Here is a 17085-nt window from a genome sequence, read left to right as displayed (position 1 = left end):
GCACTCCCAAGTACCTCTGTACAACAGCATGCTGCAATCTTTCACCATTTAAATAATAATCTGTTCTTCTACTATTTCTTCTAAAGTTCCATTTACCAACATTGTATTCCATCTGCCAGACTTTGGCTCACTCTATTAACCTATCTGTATCCCTCTGCAGACTCTCCTCGTCTTCTGTACAATTTGCTATTCCACTCAGTTTAGTGTCAACAACAAATTTTGCTACGCTACACTCAGTCTCCTCTTCCAAATCATCAATATAAATGGTAAACAGCTGCTGGCCCAGCACTGACCCCTGTAGCACCCCACTCACCACTGACTGCCAACCGGATAAACACCTATTTATACCAACTCTCTGCTTTCTATTGGTTAAACAATTCACTATCCATACCAATACACTTCCTCCGACTCCATGCATCCGTATCTTATTTATAAGTTTCTTGTGCGGCACCTTATCGAATGCCTTCTGGAAATCCAAGTATACAACATCCACCTGTACCCCTCTATCCACTGCACTCATTATGTCCCCAAAGAACTCCAGTAAGTTTGTCAAACAGGACCTGCCCTTTCTGAATCCTTGCCTGCATCTGTCTAATGGAACCGCTCCTTCCTAAATGTTCCACTATTTCTTCCTTAATGACAGCTTCAAGCATTTTCCCAACTACAGACATTAAGCTAACTGGCCAATAGTTGCCTATCTTTTGCCTACATCCTTTTTTAATAAGTAGCGTGACATTTGCTGTCTTCCAATCCACTGGAAGATGTATTGGTATGGATAGTGAATTGTTTAACCAATAGAAAGCAGAGAGTTGGTATAAATAGGTGTTTATCCGGTTGGCAGTCAGTGGTGAGTGGGGTGCTACAGGGGTCAGTGCTGGGCCAGCAGCTGTTTACCATTTATATTGATGATTTGGAATAGCAAATTGTACAGAAGATGAGGAGAGTCTGCAGAGGGATACAGATAGGTTAATAGAGTGAGCCAAGGTCTGGCAGATGGAATACAATGTTGGTAAATGGAACTTTAGAAGAAATAGTAGAAGAACAGATTATTATTTAAATGGTGAAAGATTGCAGCATGCTGTTGTACAGAGGTACTTGGGAGTGCTTGTGTCTAGAGGGTTTTGATAAATGATTACCAACGCCTCTACAATAACCTCCACCAATTCCTTCAGCACCCTGGGATGCATCCCATTAGGGCAAAAGGACTTATCTACCTTCAGGCCCTCTAGTTTGCTCATCACTATCTCTTTAGTGACAGTGATTTTATTGAGGTCCTCACCTCCCATTTTGTCCATAACATCCTTCTTTGGCATATTAGATGTGTCCTCCACCATGAAGACCGAGACAAAATAGTCATTCAGTGCCTCAGCCATTTCCTTATCAATTTCCCCTTCTTGTCTTCCAAGGGACCTACTTTGACTTTAGCCACCCTCTTCCGCTTCTATATTTATAAAAACTTTGGCTGTTTTTATATGTTGTACTAATTTACTTTCATACTCTATCTTCCCTTTCCTTATTTCTTGTTTATTTGTTCTCTGTTGTTTTTTAAGATTTTCCCAATCTTCCAGTCTCCCACCACTCTTCACGACTTTGTACACATGAACTTTTAATTTGATACTATCTTTTATTTCCTTCGTAATCCAATGCTGGCTCTCCCCACACTTACTGTCCTTACTTTTGACTGGAATATATTTTTGTTCAGCACTGTGAAAAATCTCTTTGAAAGTATTCCACTGTTCCTCAACTGTCCAAAACTGTCGGATGGACTCAGGATATGGACTGGCACTGAGAACTGGGATATCACAACCAACAACAGAAACATAGCTGAGGAAAGGGTAGGGTGGGCAGCTCAATGCTCCAGGTACAGATGCTACAGGTGTGATTGAGGTACAGGTAAGAGAGGAGGCGGGGGAGTGGCCTTTTTGGGGAAAGAGAACATAAGATTGGTGTTGCTTGGGAGATCATCCAGTGAGACTGTTAGAAGTTTTCAAGAAGGATTCAATTGGTTCAGAGCAGCAGCTGTAAAAATGATCCAGCTTCAGACCACACTCTCTGCCTTAGCCTGGCTCAATAGCTCAAACCCTTCAACCCTCCATCTGCTGAGGTGCAACATGTAGGGGATTGGAAGCTGAGGATTTATTGATTACATAGAAATATTCAGTAAATTTCCTGAAGCCTATTTAGCCAAAAAGAGGACAGTTCAGAATGCCGGCAAACTTGGAAATTACTTCAGCAAGAAAACTTCACAATGTTGACTGTAGAGAAGAAATGAAGGCGGAGAAGTTAAAGATGCTACAATGTGGAATTATTCCTGACTCAGGGATTCAACCATAAAATAGAGGATCAGAATTATGCCATTTGGCCCATCAGGTCTGCTCTATTCATTTCATCATGTCTGTTCCATTTTCCTCTCAGCTCTAATCTCCTTCCTTCTCCCCGTATTCCTTCATGTCCTGTCCAATCAAGAATCTATCAACAGCTCTGCCTTAAATATGCTCAATGACTTGGCCACCACAGATACCTGTGCAATGAACACAACAGACTCACCACCCTCTGGCTAAAGGAATTCCTCCTGCTCTTCATTATAAATGGATATCTCTCTATGTATTCTCAGGCTGCATCTTCTAGTCTTTGCCTTCCCCAACATGGGAAACTTCCTCTCCACAACCAGTCTATTAAATGTTGAAAGGCCAGAAGACATCAAAGGCTCCTCATATGACAAACCTTTCAATCTCGGAATCATTTTCATGAACCTCCTTTGAACCATTTCCAATGTCAGCACATCCTTTCTTAGACAAGGGCCCAAATCTGCACTCAATCTCCAAGTGAGCCTACATCATTGCCTTATGAAACATCAACATTATATCCTTGCTTTTATATACCAGTCCTCTCAAAATGAATGCTAACATTGCACTACCTTCCTCACCACAGACTCATTTTGCAAATTAACCTTTAGGGAATCCTGCACAACTACTCCCAAATCCCTTTGCACTTCAGATATTTGAATTTTCTCTCCATTTCGAAAATAGTCTTCACATTCATTTCTTCTACCAAAGTGTGTGACCATACACTCCCAACACTGCATTCCGCCTGCCAATTCTTTGTCCATTTTCTGAATCTAAGTCCTTTTATAGCCTCTCTGTTTCCTCAAAACTATCTTTATACTGGCCACAAACCTGGCACAAATCTATCAATTCCATCATCCAATCATTGATATCTATCATAAAAAGTTGTCCCAACACAGATCCCGGTGGAATACCACGAAACACCGGCAACCAGCCAGAAAAAGCTCCCTGTATTCCCATTCTTTGCCTCTTTCTAATCAGCCAATGCTCTATCCATGCTAGTATCTTGCCTGTAATACCATGGGCTCTTGTTAAGCAGACTCATGTGTGGCACCACGTCAAACACCTTCTCAAAATTGAAGTACACAACATCCACTGAATCTCCTTTGTCTATCCTGCTTGTGATTCTTTAAAGAATTCCAACAGATTTTCCAGGCAAGATTTTCCCTGAAGGAAACTGTGCTGACTATGGCCTATTTTATCATGCACCCCCAAGTATACCAAAACCACATCCTTAACAATCAAATCCAAACCACTGAGGTCAGATTAAATTGCACATAATTTCTTTTCTTCTGCCTCCCTCCCTTCTTGAATAGTGGAGTGACATTTGCAAATTTCCAGTCCTCCAGGACCATGTCAGAATCTATTGATTCTTGAAAGATCAATACTAATGCCTCCACAATCTCTTCAGCCACCTCTTTTAGAACAGTGGAATAGATCCATTTGGTCCTTGTGATTCATCTATTCTTAGACCTGTCAGTTTCTCAAGACTTTTCTCCCTTCTGGTAGCTTCACACACTCCTGTCCCATGGCACTCTCAAACTTTTGGCATACTGTCAGTGTCTTCAGCAGTGAAGACTGATAAAATAAACGTTTTCGGATCTCCCATTACTACTACTACAGCAGCATTTTGTAGCAATCTGATATCTGTTCTGGCCTCTCTTTTTCACTTCATATATCTAAAGGAACTTTTGGTATCTCCTTTAATAATGTTGGTTAATATTTTATCTTTTCCTTTTTCATGACTAATTTAGTTTCCTTCTGTTGGTTTTTAAAAGCTTTCCAATCTTCTAACTTCCCATTCAGTTTTGCTCTATTATATGCCCTCTCATTGGCTTTTATGTTGGCTTTGACTTGTCAGCCACAGTTGTGCCATCTTGCCTTTAGAATACATCTTCCTGTTTGGGAGGTATATAATCTGTGCCTTCCAAATTGCTTTCAGAAATCCCAGCCATTGTTGCTTTGCCATCATCCCTGCCAGTGATCTTTTCCAATCAATTTTGGCCAGCTCCTCTCTCATACCACTGTAATTCTCTTTACTCCAGTGTAACACTGATAGATTTGACTTTAGCTTCTGCTTCTCAACTTGCAGGATGAATAATATCATAATATGACCACTGTTTCATCAGGGTTCCTATACCTTAAGCTCTCGAATCAATTCCAGTTCATTGCATAACACCCAATCCAGAATAGCTGATCTTCTTGTGGAGTCAACCATGAGCTGCTCTAAAAAGCCAACTCATAGACATTCTGCAAAATTCCCCTCTTGGAATCCAGCACCAACCTGATTTTCCCAGTCTATCTGCATACTGAAATCCCCCATGACTATCATAACGTTGCTCTTTTGACACACATTTTCTACCTCCCATTGTAACTTGTAGACCACATCATTACTACTGTTCAGAGGTATGTATACAACTCTCATCAGGGTCTTTTCACCTTTGCTGTTTCTTCACCCTACCAACAACGATTCTACACATTCTGAACCTATGTCACCTCTTTTTTTATGATTTGATTTCATTTTTTACAAACAGAACAACCTTATAATCCACCTGTCCTTTCAATTCAAAGTGTAACCTTGGATGTTACACTTCCAGCTATAATCTTCTTTCAGCCATGATTCATTGATGCCCACAACGTCACATATGACAATCTGAAACTGATGAAAGTAATTGACCGTATTCTGTATACTGCGTACATTCATATATAACATCTTCACTGTGTATTCATCACTTGTTTATTTTGTCCCCCTTTTACATTGCAACTCATCTTGCTGACTGCAATTTGGCCCTGTCATCAGACTCTCCTTGTTAGCAGTCTCACTCCACACTGCTTCTGCTTGTAAACCAACTGACCCATCCTCAGTCCTATCACCCTGGTACCCATCCCCCTGCCAATTAGTTTAAAACCTCTGAAAGAGCTCTCTCAAACTTCCCTGCAATGATATTGGTGCCCTTGGGTTCAGGTGTAACTTGTCCCTTTTGTACAAATCGTACCTTCCCTCGATGAGATCCTAATGATCCAGAAATCTGCACCCCTGCCCTCTGCACCAGTTTCTTAGCTATTCATTCACGTGCCAAATCATCCTATTTTTACCCTCTCTGTGCGTGGCACCAGCAACAATCCAGAGATTACTACCCCAGAGGTCCTACTTTTCAGCTTTGTATCTCACTCTCTTAAATCTCTCTTCAAGGATCTCTGCACTTTTCCTACCTATGTCATGTGTGCCAATATGTACAAGGAGTTCTGGCTGCTCACCCTCCCCCTTTAGAATGTCGTGGATCTGATCCGAGACATCCTGACCCAGGCACCAGTGAGGCAACATACCATCTGGGTGTCCCTGTCGTGCCCAGAGAATCTAGTCTCTATTCCTCTGTTGATGGAATCTCCTATCACCACTGCAGTCCTTTACACTTCTCTTCTGAGCCACAGTGCCAATTCCTTTCTGTTCAAATGCTGCCTGAGCCAGATCAGCCAGCACTGATCAAATCATTGAATGTGTTCAGCTGACTGAAGCTCCATGAGCCAGTGGTCTTCACTCAAAGGCCACAAGAACATCACTAACCAATGGAGATGCATTGGGTCAGGGGTCACTGATTTGCACCCCAGTGTTGTTCCACTGTTGTTTAACAAGATACGTGAACACTCTCAGGGTGGAGGAGCAACTCTTCATATTCTGTCCAACCTCCAACCTGATGGCATGAACATCGATTTCTCCTTCCCCTTCCCTTTTTTTCTAGTCCCCACTCTAGCCTCTTACCTCTTCTCCTCACCTGCTATGACCTCCCCTGGTACCCCTCCTATCAGTTTCTTTCTTTTCCAGACCTTTACCTTTCCCACCCACCTGGTTTCACCTCTCACCTTCCAGCTATCCTCCTTCCCCTCCCTCCACATTTATATTCCAGCAGCCTTTAGATTTCTTTCCAGTCTTGAAGGAAGGTCTCGGTCTGAAACGTTGAGATTACAGAAATCATTTCCAAAGACATTGTTTGACCCACTCAATTCCTCCAGCAATTTGTGTGTGTGGCTCTCAATTCCCAGAATCCGCAAAATTTTGTGTGTGTGTGTGTGTGTGTGTCTCTGACCATCAGTTCAAATGAATATTAAAGTTAAGTAAGTTTCCATGCAATATATCAACAGTCAGTCCTTGCTCAACGCATGAAATGTTGCCGAAAAACAGTCATTTCCAGGGGCTGGATAGTTTCTCAATAATGAAAGTAACTCCAAGTTTCCCCAACCATTCCCATTAAAGAAAAAAGCAGAAAGCTGGAAGAACTCAGTGGGTCAGGCAGAATCTGTGGAGACAGAATATCTGTAAGAGTCATTGGGTTGTACAGTTATCAAGCATTTTGTTTGATGTGTGTCTTCTCCGTAGCGATGAAGGAAGAGAAGCGACGAGGCAATGTGGGAGGGGGAAGGAGCGGTAAACTCAGAAGCAACTGAGAAGGGGTGAGGGGTCCAGAGTAATGAGGAAAAGTAAAGGCAGGAAAAGGAAAACAGGGAAGTGTGACATAAATGAGATGGTTCAAGTTGAAGTTTAATGATCATTCAGACTGGGTATATGAACACTCATGAATACAGAAGTGTTACTCCAGGGTCAAAGTGCAAAATGCATTAGCAACAGTCACACACAGCACAAGGCACATACAGCACATATAAGATAGCAGTAAAATATAGTCACACCAAAAATACACGACAGTTCCAGAGTCCGTGAGTGTTGTAGCAGTCTGTAGTCGAACACAATACAGGCTCATCTTCTGCTGAGCACTGACTCCAGCATAGATGCCGTGCCAGGCTATCTCCGGCACTTCAGTGATGCGCTTGACTCTGACACCTGCCCCGGGGCAGTGACAACCATCACGGATCGAGGTCTCGTTATTACTACGACCGAGGCCATGCAGCTCCCCTGCTGTTGGCGAATAAACAAATGAATTGGACTTGCAATATTCCACACCACCAACATCGTCTTGCGATCACAGGAGGACACAGATCGATGTCAGGGTGAAGGCTAACCCTGTGGAACATGAGGAGTCACTCCTCCAACCTGCACATGCCTCAATATCAGTAGAGGAGACCATGGACAGACTTATTGAAATGGGAGCGGGTAATGGAATTAAAACCTGACCACCGGGAGATTCCCGTTGTTATCATTGACAGAATAAAGGTCAATGAAAAGGACCCCTATCAATCTCGAGCCTCATCGCTGAAGAGGTCACACGGTATCCAATGAAATACCCTGACAGACTTGCAGCTGAAGTACTTCCTGAACTGGAATGAGTGACTGGGGTTCTGTATGCCAGTGAGGGAGAAAGTGTAGGGGGAAGTTTAACAGTTGGCACAGTTACAGGGATAAGTGCTAGTGGGGGGGGGATCAATGGTGGGGAAAGGGTACGCAATGGAGTGACAGCGGGGGGGGGCAGAGAGGGAGGGAGAGAGAGAGAGCGCGCGTGAGCGATCCTGTGGAAGGGGATCAAGAGTGGGTGAGAAGCTGTGTCTGGAGTTGGAGTCCTTTTGTGAATGGTAGAAACATAGAAACAAAGAAAAGGAAACCTACAGCACAATACGGGCCCTTCAGCCTATGATGCTGTGCCGAACATGTACTTACTTTAGAAATTACGGAGGACTACCCATACCCCTCTATTTTTCTAAGCTCCGTATACCTATCCAAGGGTCTATTGTATCCGCCTCCACCTCTGTTGCTGGCAGCCCATTTAACAAACTCACCACTCTCTGCTTAAAAAAACGTACCCCTGACATCTCATCTGTACCTGCTTCAAACACCTTAAAACTGCGCCCTCTCATGCTAGCCATCTCAGCCCTGGGAAAAAGTCTCTGACTATCCACACGATCAATGCCTTTCATCATCTTATACGCCTATATCAGTCACTTCTCATCCTTCATCGCCCCAAGGAGAAAAGGTTGAGCTCACTCAACCTATTCTCATAAGGCATGCTCCCCAATCCAGGCAGCGTCCTTGGAAATCTCCTCTGCACTCTTTCTATAGTTTCCATATCCTTCCTGTAGTGAGGTGACCAGAACTCAGCACAGTACTCCAAGTGTGGTCCGACCAGGGTCCTATATAGCCGTAACATTACCTCTCAACTCTTAAACTCAATCCCACTGTTGATGAAGGCCAATGCACCATAGGCCTCAAACTCCACCCCTAAAAGCCCACCCCTCAAACTCCATGCCCCAATCTCCACACCTCAAAAGATGTGTTGGATGAGGTGCTCATGGGTGGTATCCGAGAATCCTGTTGTGATCCTGATCCTGTTTTGTTGGGTGTCTTAGAGTGAGGGCTGATGTGTGAGAAATGGAGGAGATGTGGGTGATAAAATTAGAAGGGAAACCCCATGTTTAGGTAGGAGAACATTGTTTAATTCTTAGATTAGACTCGGATAATTGTTTTTTCTTTGCAATTTAACCATTGAGAAGATTTAATGTTCCTCCGAGCTCAGGGATGGACATGCATCAGCATAGGAATGGGCTCTGTTTCACTGTCAATCTGTCAGCAAATGTCAGTTCTCAAGGGGTGTGAAAGCAGCAGGTTAAGTGGGGTAGTTTACGGAGGCGGGGAGGAGTGTTGCAGACCGTGGAGACCGCAGAGATGACAAGGAGTGTAGGTTCCAGAGTGGGTCAGAGAGATGGGGAGGGGTCACAGATACTGGAGTGTTGTAAGTGTTGCTGAGGGTCACAGAGAATGGAACTGCTGTAGGGTCCATTTGGGTTCAGAGAGTGGGATGTGTGTAGGGAACGGAGGGGAAGGGAAAACAGACACACCGACAGGGTGAGGTATTGACCTGGGTGAGACAGTCAGCACTCTGACTCTCACAACATACAGAATACCATCCCTGGAAGCATCGGGTTCACAGATACAGAGCCACATCCAATCTACAGGGATCTGTCACCGGGAGACTGCAGGATGTGCCCTGTGGAGGCCATTCAGCCCATCGAGACATCGGACAATACAGCAGCATACAGGCCCTTTGGCCCAACCACTCCTAAATGGCCATGGTGCCCATCCAGATTGTCCACATTGTCTGCATTACAACTGTATCTCTCCAAGTCCCACCCCCCTCCATGTACCTATCCCAGTGCTTCTGAAAGGACACTCCTGTACCTGCCTCAACCACTTCCCCTGTGAAAAAGATCAAAGCCCAAAGCATAGCTATTATCAAAGTACATATATATCACCATATACACCCCTGAGATTCATTTCCTTGCTGGAATACTCAATAAATCCATATTAGAATAATAACTATAATAGTTTCACATACTCTCCACTGTCCCTTTTAACTCTCTCCCCCTCACCCTGAACCCAGGGACTCTAATTGTGGATTCCTCTGTCCTGGGGAAAAGACTGTTACCATGCACCTTATCTTGCCCCAGTGATTTTATTTACTCCTCCATTCTATATTCCACAACACCCTTCTTCACTATAATTAGTACCATTTAATTCTGTGTCAACCACAGATACACTGATCAAGCCTTGTGCACTGGCATTCGAATCATTTCTCAAAATAGTAATGAAAGAAACCCAACACTGATCCCTGCAGAACACAGCTCATCAGCAGCCTCCATTCCGAAACACAACCTTCAACCACCTCCCTCTGCTTTCGTCCTCCAAACCAATCGTGAATCCACCAATCTTGACTGGATTCCTAACCATCCAAATGACCCAACCTTACAAGATCTTGTCGAAGGCCTCACTGAACTACAAATAGGCAAAGTCCACTGCCCTGCCCTCATCTGCATTTTCAGTCATCTCTTCAAATAGCTTGAATACTGTTCAATAAGCAGAGCTTTTCTTGAACAAAGCCGTGCTGACTCTATTTAATCTGACTCCGTCCACTCAAATGCTGGTACACCCTGTCCCTCAGAACTCCCGTAGGTAACTTCCCCACTATTAATTTCACACTGACTGGTGTGTCGTTCCCTGGCATGACCTTCCTGCTCTTCTCAAACAACCAAACATGAGCTTCCTTCCAGTCTTCTGCAACTTCTCTGGTGGCAAATGATGAGACAATAATCTCAGCAACAGACTCCACAATTCCTCCTCTCACCTCTCACAAGTTTCAAGGAAGCACTCACTCTGGCCCAGAGGATTTATCCGCCAATACACTGCAAGGTTGCAAATATCATCCTTTCTGGAAATATGACCAGTCTCCAAAACATCTCTACTTAATTCCCTTGAGTTATCATGATTACCTCCTCAGTGAAAAAGGGGAAATAGTCGTTAAGAATCTCACCCATGTCCTGCAGGTCAAGGCATAAGTAACCCTGCTAATGTCTGAGGGGATCTACTCACTTAGTAACCACCCTTTTACTCATGATATGGCTGAAAAATCTCCTGGCATTTCCCTTTGCCATTTCTGCAAGATCCATCTTACACCCTCTCTTTGCCCTCATGGTTTTACTCTTGATTGTTTTCTTAGTCATTTGGCAGAAAAGGATTCACTGGCACAGAAACCAAATTGAACTATGTCCTTCCATATTTTTCTTGACCAAAGCTTGTATATCTCTCATATTTTTGTATCCACCGAACTGTCTCTCCATGATTTCCTGGACATTTCCTACTAAACCATCCTACCATGCGAGGTCTTATTGTAGGTTCTGCTAAATGGACAACATTTTCAGCCTGAATCTCATCTACAATTTTGGTCATTCTACAAACAGCTCTAAAGAGGTTCAACTGGACAACTTTCCACTCACAACACCATGCAAACTCCTCCTAATGAGTCTCTGTCTACCCAAATACTGAGATAACCTATCCCTCCAATTGCCCACCACTCACCTACCCACAATTGATGTTGGAGTCACTGGTCTGTCTTTCCTTGGCTTATCCCTTCTATCATTCTAAAACTACGGAACAACATTGAACTCATTCCATTCTTCACTGGCATTGTTTCCCAGTGATGAACGATGAGGCAATTATCTCCGTAAGGGCCTCTGCTGTTTCCTGTCTAGCCACCCACGGAGTCGTAGGAAGCACTCAGTAAGGCCCTGGGGATTTATCCACTAGAAATCACTGTAAGGCTGCAAATACCTTCTCCCTGGGAATATATATATGTCCCCCAATCTGTCTTCTCCTGATTCTCTCATCTCTTGAGCAATTGTGATATTCAGTAAATCAGTTCAGCAATCATTGCGGAGAAATATTTCTTATAATTTCAACCTTTCTGCCACATCAAGTTATAGACAGCCTGCTGATCCCCAACAGGAACTCCTCTCTGACTAACCATCCTTTTAATCTTTACTGAGCTACAGAACCTCCTAGAACTTTTCTTAATCTTATCTGTCAGATCCATCTCATACCCTCACTTTGCCCTCCAGATTTACCTCAAGTGCATTCTTCATATTTTTGTAATCATCACGAGCTGAACTTGTCCCCAAATTAAACACAATGTATTATGTACAAAATGATGGAGGAACTCAGCTGGCCGGGCAGCATCAATGGAAAAGAGTACAGCCGATGCTTCAGACTGAGACCCTTCTTCGGAACACCTGTTTGTGAACACAATGTGTGCTTGCCTGTCCTCTTCACTAGAACTTCAATCTCTCTCGTCAGCCAGGGTTCCTAAACTATCCAGGCTCTGTACACAAGAGGAACACAATACATCTGCATCCTTGATATGCCACGAGTTGTGCCCCAATCCTTGCATCTCATCGTTACACTGAAGCTTCTCGGAGCTCTTTTCCCTCTTCTCTTGCGTGCAGGTTGAAGATGTCGAATGATCTGGTTGCTCACTGCACAATGAGGTGGACACACTGCACAATGAGGCAGTCTCACTGCCCTGCCGATCCTCGCTCACCCTACGGCACAACACACACATCAATCAGAAACCTGTCACCTGGGAGTTGGGGTTGAGTTTACTTTAGAACCCAAGGGGATTTTCTGTTCTGACCCTCCCTCCCTCCCACACCCCCATCCTGGTGTGTCACTGACTGTCTGGGACACAGTTCCGACAGTTTCCCATTACGCCCAGCCCAGACACACCTGCCCTAGGACATGTAATTGGAACAGAGGGATGTACAAAATGACACTATTCAGCTAATCATTTAATACACCAAGAAGGAGGTCATTTGCCCAATGATTCTGTGATGACCAATATGCCCAGCTGGATAATCCCAATTTCCTGCAGTCAACTTTATCCGTTCTAAACCTGCCTTTCCATACATCTATCTAGATGCCCCTTCAATGATACCATTGTACCTGCTGTACCCACTTTCTCAGGCAGCTCAGCGTATATACTCACCACCCTACAGGTGAAAGAATTGCCCCTGATCCTACTTCGGCCTTTCCTCTTCACCCTAAGCATATGCCCCAAGCTTTGGACTCTCCTGACGTGTGGGAAAGACCGTTGCCATTCACCTTATCTTTGCCACACCATGATGTTATATATTTCTCTATCGTCACCACTTCCTGCATTAAGAGGAATAATGACCTAGAATGGAAAACCCTCGCCATTAATCAACACTTGCAACAGTCTTGTAATTCTCTGCCCAATTTCCAGTTCAGCCACATCTTTCCTATTAAAGGGTGACCAAAACTCTACATCATGTTCCAATTGCAGCCTCACCAATAACATAATCAACGGCAATATAATGCCCTACTGCCGTACTCAATGCCCAACCAATGAATGTCAACGTGCTAAATGTTAATTTCTCCCAACATGTTCCTGCAGCTCAGGACATAAGCAGACCCTCTCAGCTTCTAAAGTGAGCTATTTCTCCTTAGTTACCATTTTAATCTTAAAACAGTGACAGATCATATAAAGACCTGTTTTTCTGTTACATCTACATTGAATCATTGAATCATTCAGTGAAATGCTCGTTTGCCTCGATGAACAACAAGGATGAGCTGGGGGGACCCCCTACATGTCACTATGCTTCCAGTGCCAACATAGCACACCCTCAACTTACAAACACTGACGCTTTGCAATATGGCAGGAAACTGAATACTCAGTAGAAACCTACTAGAGTCATGGGGAAAAAGTACAAACTCCTTAAAGACAGCAGAGGGAATTGGACACACATGGCTGCCAAAGCAAAGTTTATCCTAATCACGGCACAACTTCTTGGGATTTTCCTTAAATTTATCTTCTTGATCCATCTCACACCCTCTCTCTTTGCCCTCCTGATTTCCCTCTTGATAGTATTTTTAGTCATTTGTTGTTAAGGGATTCACTGGGAAATAATTAAATTGCACCTTGTCCTTCCATATTTTTCTTGACCAAATGTTGAATATCTCTTGTCTTGACAGGTTTACCCTCCACTTCAGCAGGAACATACTGCCTCTGCAGACTTGATATTTCTCATCTCCTGCCCCAGTCGCTCAGGGCGAGCGCCAAGCCTGTATTCTCACCGTTACACTTCTCCAAATTCCTGCTTCTCTTCCTTTGGCTCCATCTTGAAGAAAGCGAACAATCCAATTTTTCATTCTCCACCGAAGTCTCATAGCCCAGTGGATTGTCGCCCTGCCCTACTGGAAAGCACACACATCAGTCAGAAGCCTGTAGGAATGGAATTGTTGCTAAATTGACTTCTGAACCAAAAGACATTTTGAACAGCGAACCTCCCTCCCGCAGCAGTCACTGACCGAACGATCATAGTTTGCTCCATCATTTTCCCACCCAAGAAACACATCAATCACATCCCGCATATTCTACATGGGAAGGTTACAGTGAAGCGTGAGGCGTGACAGGGAGAGACAGGTTTTACCCACCAGGGCAGGTATGTTCTCTGGATCTGGTTCTGTCACTGAGACTCTGTCTGATGGCCCAAATCGCCTGAGGAGTTTTTGTACACGGGCAGTCAGATTTCCTCCTTTTGAGAATATCGCTGCTTTCTCTCCAAGTTAATCGATAAACTGTTGTTCCTTCACGGAATAATCCTGAATAGGTCTTCATATTCCCCCTCCCAAATCTAGGGATTTCTGCAACAGAATCACAGAACAAGTGTCTTCCTTCCGCGCTCTTCCGCCTCCTGCAACACAGAGTAACAGAATGCCTGGGTGCTGCTGTGGGATGGGTGTGTGTCCCACCCACTGGGTACATCAGTTTTGAGCTCAGCACCTTTCACCTAGGGCTGTCCCACCTTCCTGCCCCCGTATGTGTCCAATTGATGCTGACTATGTACAAGACAGCCCTCCCATCCCACTACTGGCACTCATCTCCCCACACGAGCTACAGCACTGACAGTAGCATCATTTTTCCACTGGGACTTTCATCCCAGGAATGCCCTCCCCAATCGAGCACAGAAAGTTCCAAACACCTTACACACAGGGGAAGGGAACTGACCCATACCCTGGACAATGTTACAACACGATCCACAGTCCATTATCTCACAGCTATTTGTGGGAGCTTGCGGTGCATCATTATACATCCCCATCGCAATGATAACCACTGTGAGCTTTGGTGGCAGGGCAGCACAGGACATGACAAAGATAAGGAAGGTGCTACATCAATGCAGTGCCACTCTCCTACTGTGAACCAAATTCCAGGATGACACGCTGTCATAATTATTGTACCTCAGAGGAAGGGAAGAGCCAGTAGTCAGCAGAAATCTTCAAGAGGAAGGGGATACCATAGAAGCGAACTGACTTCATGACATTCACCTGTGGACAGGACGAGAGTATCTACCTGTGACCCACTGCAGGGCATTTCAAAAATCCTGAATTTCACGAGACACATTGTAGACAAACAGGACACAGGGAATCCTTGGCCTTTCACACTGGTTGATATTCAGCTTCTTCACAATCTCTTCATGGATGGCTCCTCGACCGTAACATTGCACTGTAAAACACAGAACCTGTGCTCACTCAGGCTGCCTCACACCAGCACATTTCACTCAAGGTGATTCCTAGTAACAAAAGGGAAGGGGATAGATTTAATGTTCCTCCGAGCTCAGAGATGGGCACCCATCAGCATGGGAATGGGCTCTGTTTCACTGTCAATCTGTAAGCAAATGGGAGTTCTCAAGGGATGTGAAAGCAGCAGGTTAAGTGGGGTAGTTTACAGAGGTGGGGAGGAGTGTTGGACAGTGGAGACTGCAGAGATGACAAGGAGTGTAGGTTTCAGAGTGGGTCAGAGAGATGGGGAGGGATCACAGATACTGGAGTGTTGTAGGCGTTGCTAAGGGTCACAACGAATGGAAATGGAAGTGCTGTAGGGTCCATTTGGGCTCAGAGAGTGGGATGTGTGTAGGGAACGGAGGGGAAAACAGACACACCGACAGGGTGAGGTATTGACTTGGGTGAGACAGTCAGCACCCTGACTCTCAGAACACACAGAATACCATCCCTGGAAGCACTGGGTCCACAGATACAGAGCCACGTCCAATTGACAGGGACCTGTCACTGGGAGACTGCAGGATGTGCCCTGTGGAGGCCATTCAGCCCATCAAGACGTTGGACAATACAGCAGGATACAGGCCCTTTGGCCCTACCACTCCTCACTGGCTATGGTGCCCATCCAGATTGTCCACATTGTCTGCATTGCAACTGTATCTCTCCAAGTCCCACCCCCCTCCATGTACCTATCCCAGTGCTTCTGAACGGATACTCTTGTACCTGCCTCAACCACCTCCCCTGTGGAAAAGACCAAAGACCAAAGTACAGATATTAGCAAAGTACATATATATCACCATATACACCCCCGAGATTCATTTCCTTGCTGGCATACTCAATAAATCCATATTAGAATAATAACTATAATAGTTTCACATACTCTCCACTGTCCCTTTAAACTCTCTCCCCCTCACCCTGAACCCAGGGACTCTAATTGTGGACTCCTCTGACCTGGAGAAAAAGCCATTACCATGCACCTTATCTTGCCCCAGTGATTTTATTTACTCCTCCATTCTGTATTCCACAACACCCTTCTTCATTATAAATAGCACCCTTTAATTTTGTGTCATCCACAGATATAGTAATCAAGCACTGTGCACTGGCATTCGAATCATTTCTCAAAATAGTAATGAAAGAAACCCAACACTGATCCCTGCAGAACACAGCTCATCAGCAGCCTCCATTCCGAAACACAACCTTCAACCACCACCCTCTGCTTTCGTTGTCTATACCAATTGTGAATCCACCAATCTTGACTGGATTCCTAACCATCCAGATTACTCAACCTTGTCGAAGGCCTCGTTGTACTACAAATAGACAAAGTCCACCGCCCTGCCCTCATCTGCCTTTTCAGTCATCTCTTCAAATAGCTTGAATACTGTTCACTAAGCAGAGCTTTTTATGAACAAAGCCGTGCTGACTCTATTTAATCTGACTCTGTCCACTCAAATGCTGGTACACACTGTCCCTCAGAACTCCCGTAGGTAACTTCCCCACTACTGATTTCACACTGACTGGTGTGTCATTCCCTGGCATGACCTTCCTGCTCTTCTCAAACAACCAAACATGAGCTTCTTTTCAATAATCTCAGCAAGAGACTCCACAATTTCTCCTCTCACCACCCACAAATTTCAAGGAAGCACTATCTCTGGCCCAGGGGATTTATACACCAATACACTGAAAGGTTGCAAATATCATCCTTTCTGGAAATATGACCAGTCTCCAAAACATCTCGACTTAAATCCCTTGAGTAATCATGATTATCTCCTCAGTGAAAAACGAGAAATATTCTTTAAGAATCTCACCCCTATCCTGCAGGTCAAGGCAAAGGTAACCCTGCTAATGTCTAAAGGGATCTACTCACTTAGTAACTACCCTTTGACTCTTGATATA

The 17085-nt window shown here is 44.4% G+C and overlaps 1 protein-coding gene across 16 annotated transcripts in view; it reads right to left on the bottom strand.

The window, feature by feature from the left end:
- Positions 1–4960: 4960 nt before the first annotated feature.
- Positions 4961–17085, bottom strand: part of LOC140192810 (uncharacterized) — a 44710-nt gene continuing 32585 nt past the window's right edge. For 10 of the 16 annotated variants that reach the window (XM_072250289.1, XM_072250296.1, XM_072250298.1 and 7 more), the window contains 4 exons: positions 14987–15139; positions 14071–14280; positions 13711–13830; positions 7678–12158 (listed from right to left, as the gene is read on the bottom strand). In XM_072250289.1, the coding sequence (XP_072106390.1) occupies positions 15009–15139 (131 nt within the window). In that variant the 3' untranslated portion in view covers positions 7678–12158; positions 13711–13830; positions 14071–14280; positions 14987–15008. Of the gene's footprint in view, positions 7255–7677; positions 12159–13554; positions 13831–14070; positions 14331–14986; positions 15140–17085 lie in introns of those variants that run through there. The other 6 variants (XM_072250294.1, XM_072250295.1, XM_072250290.1 and 3 more) reach the window with 6 other exon arrangements.

The sequence above is a fragment of the Mobula birostris genome, unplaced genomic scaffold (genome assembly GCF_030028105.1).
Source record: "Mobula birostris isolate sMobBir1 unplaced genomic scaffold, sMobBir1.hap1 scaffold_2721, whole genome shotgun sequence".
Taxonomy (NCBI): Eukaryota; Metazoa; Chordata; class Chondrichthyes; order Myliobatiformes; family Myliobatidae; genus Mobula; species Mobula birostris.
The sequence above is the reverse complement of the archived record's forward strand: the minus strand, read 5'-3'. Positions and strand labels throughout refer to the sequence as shown.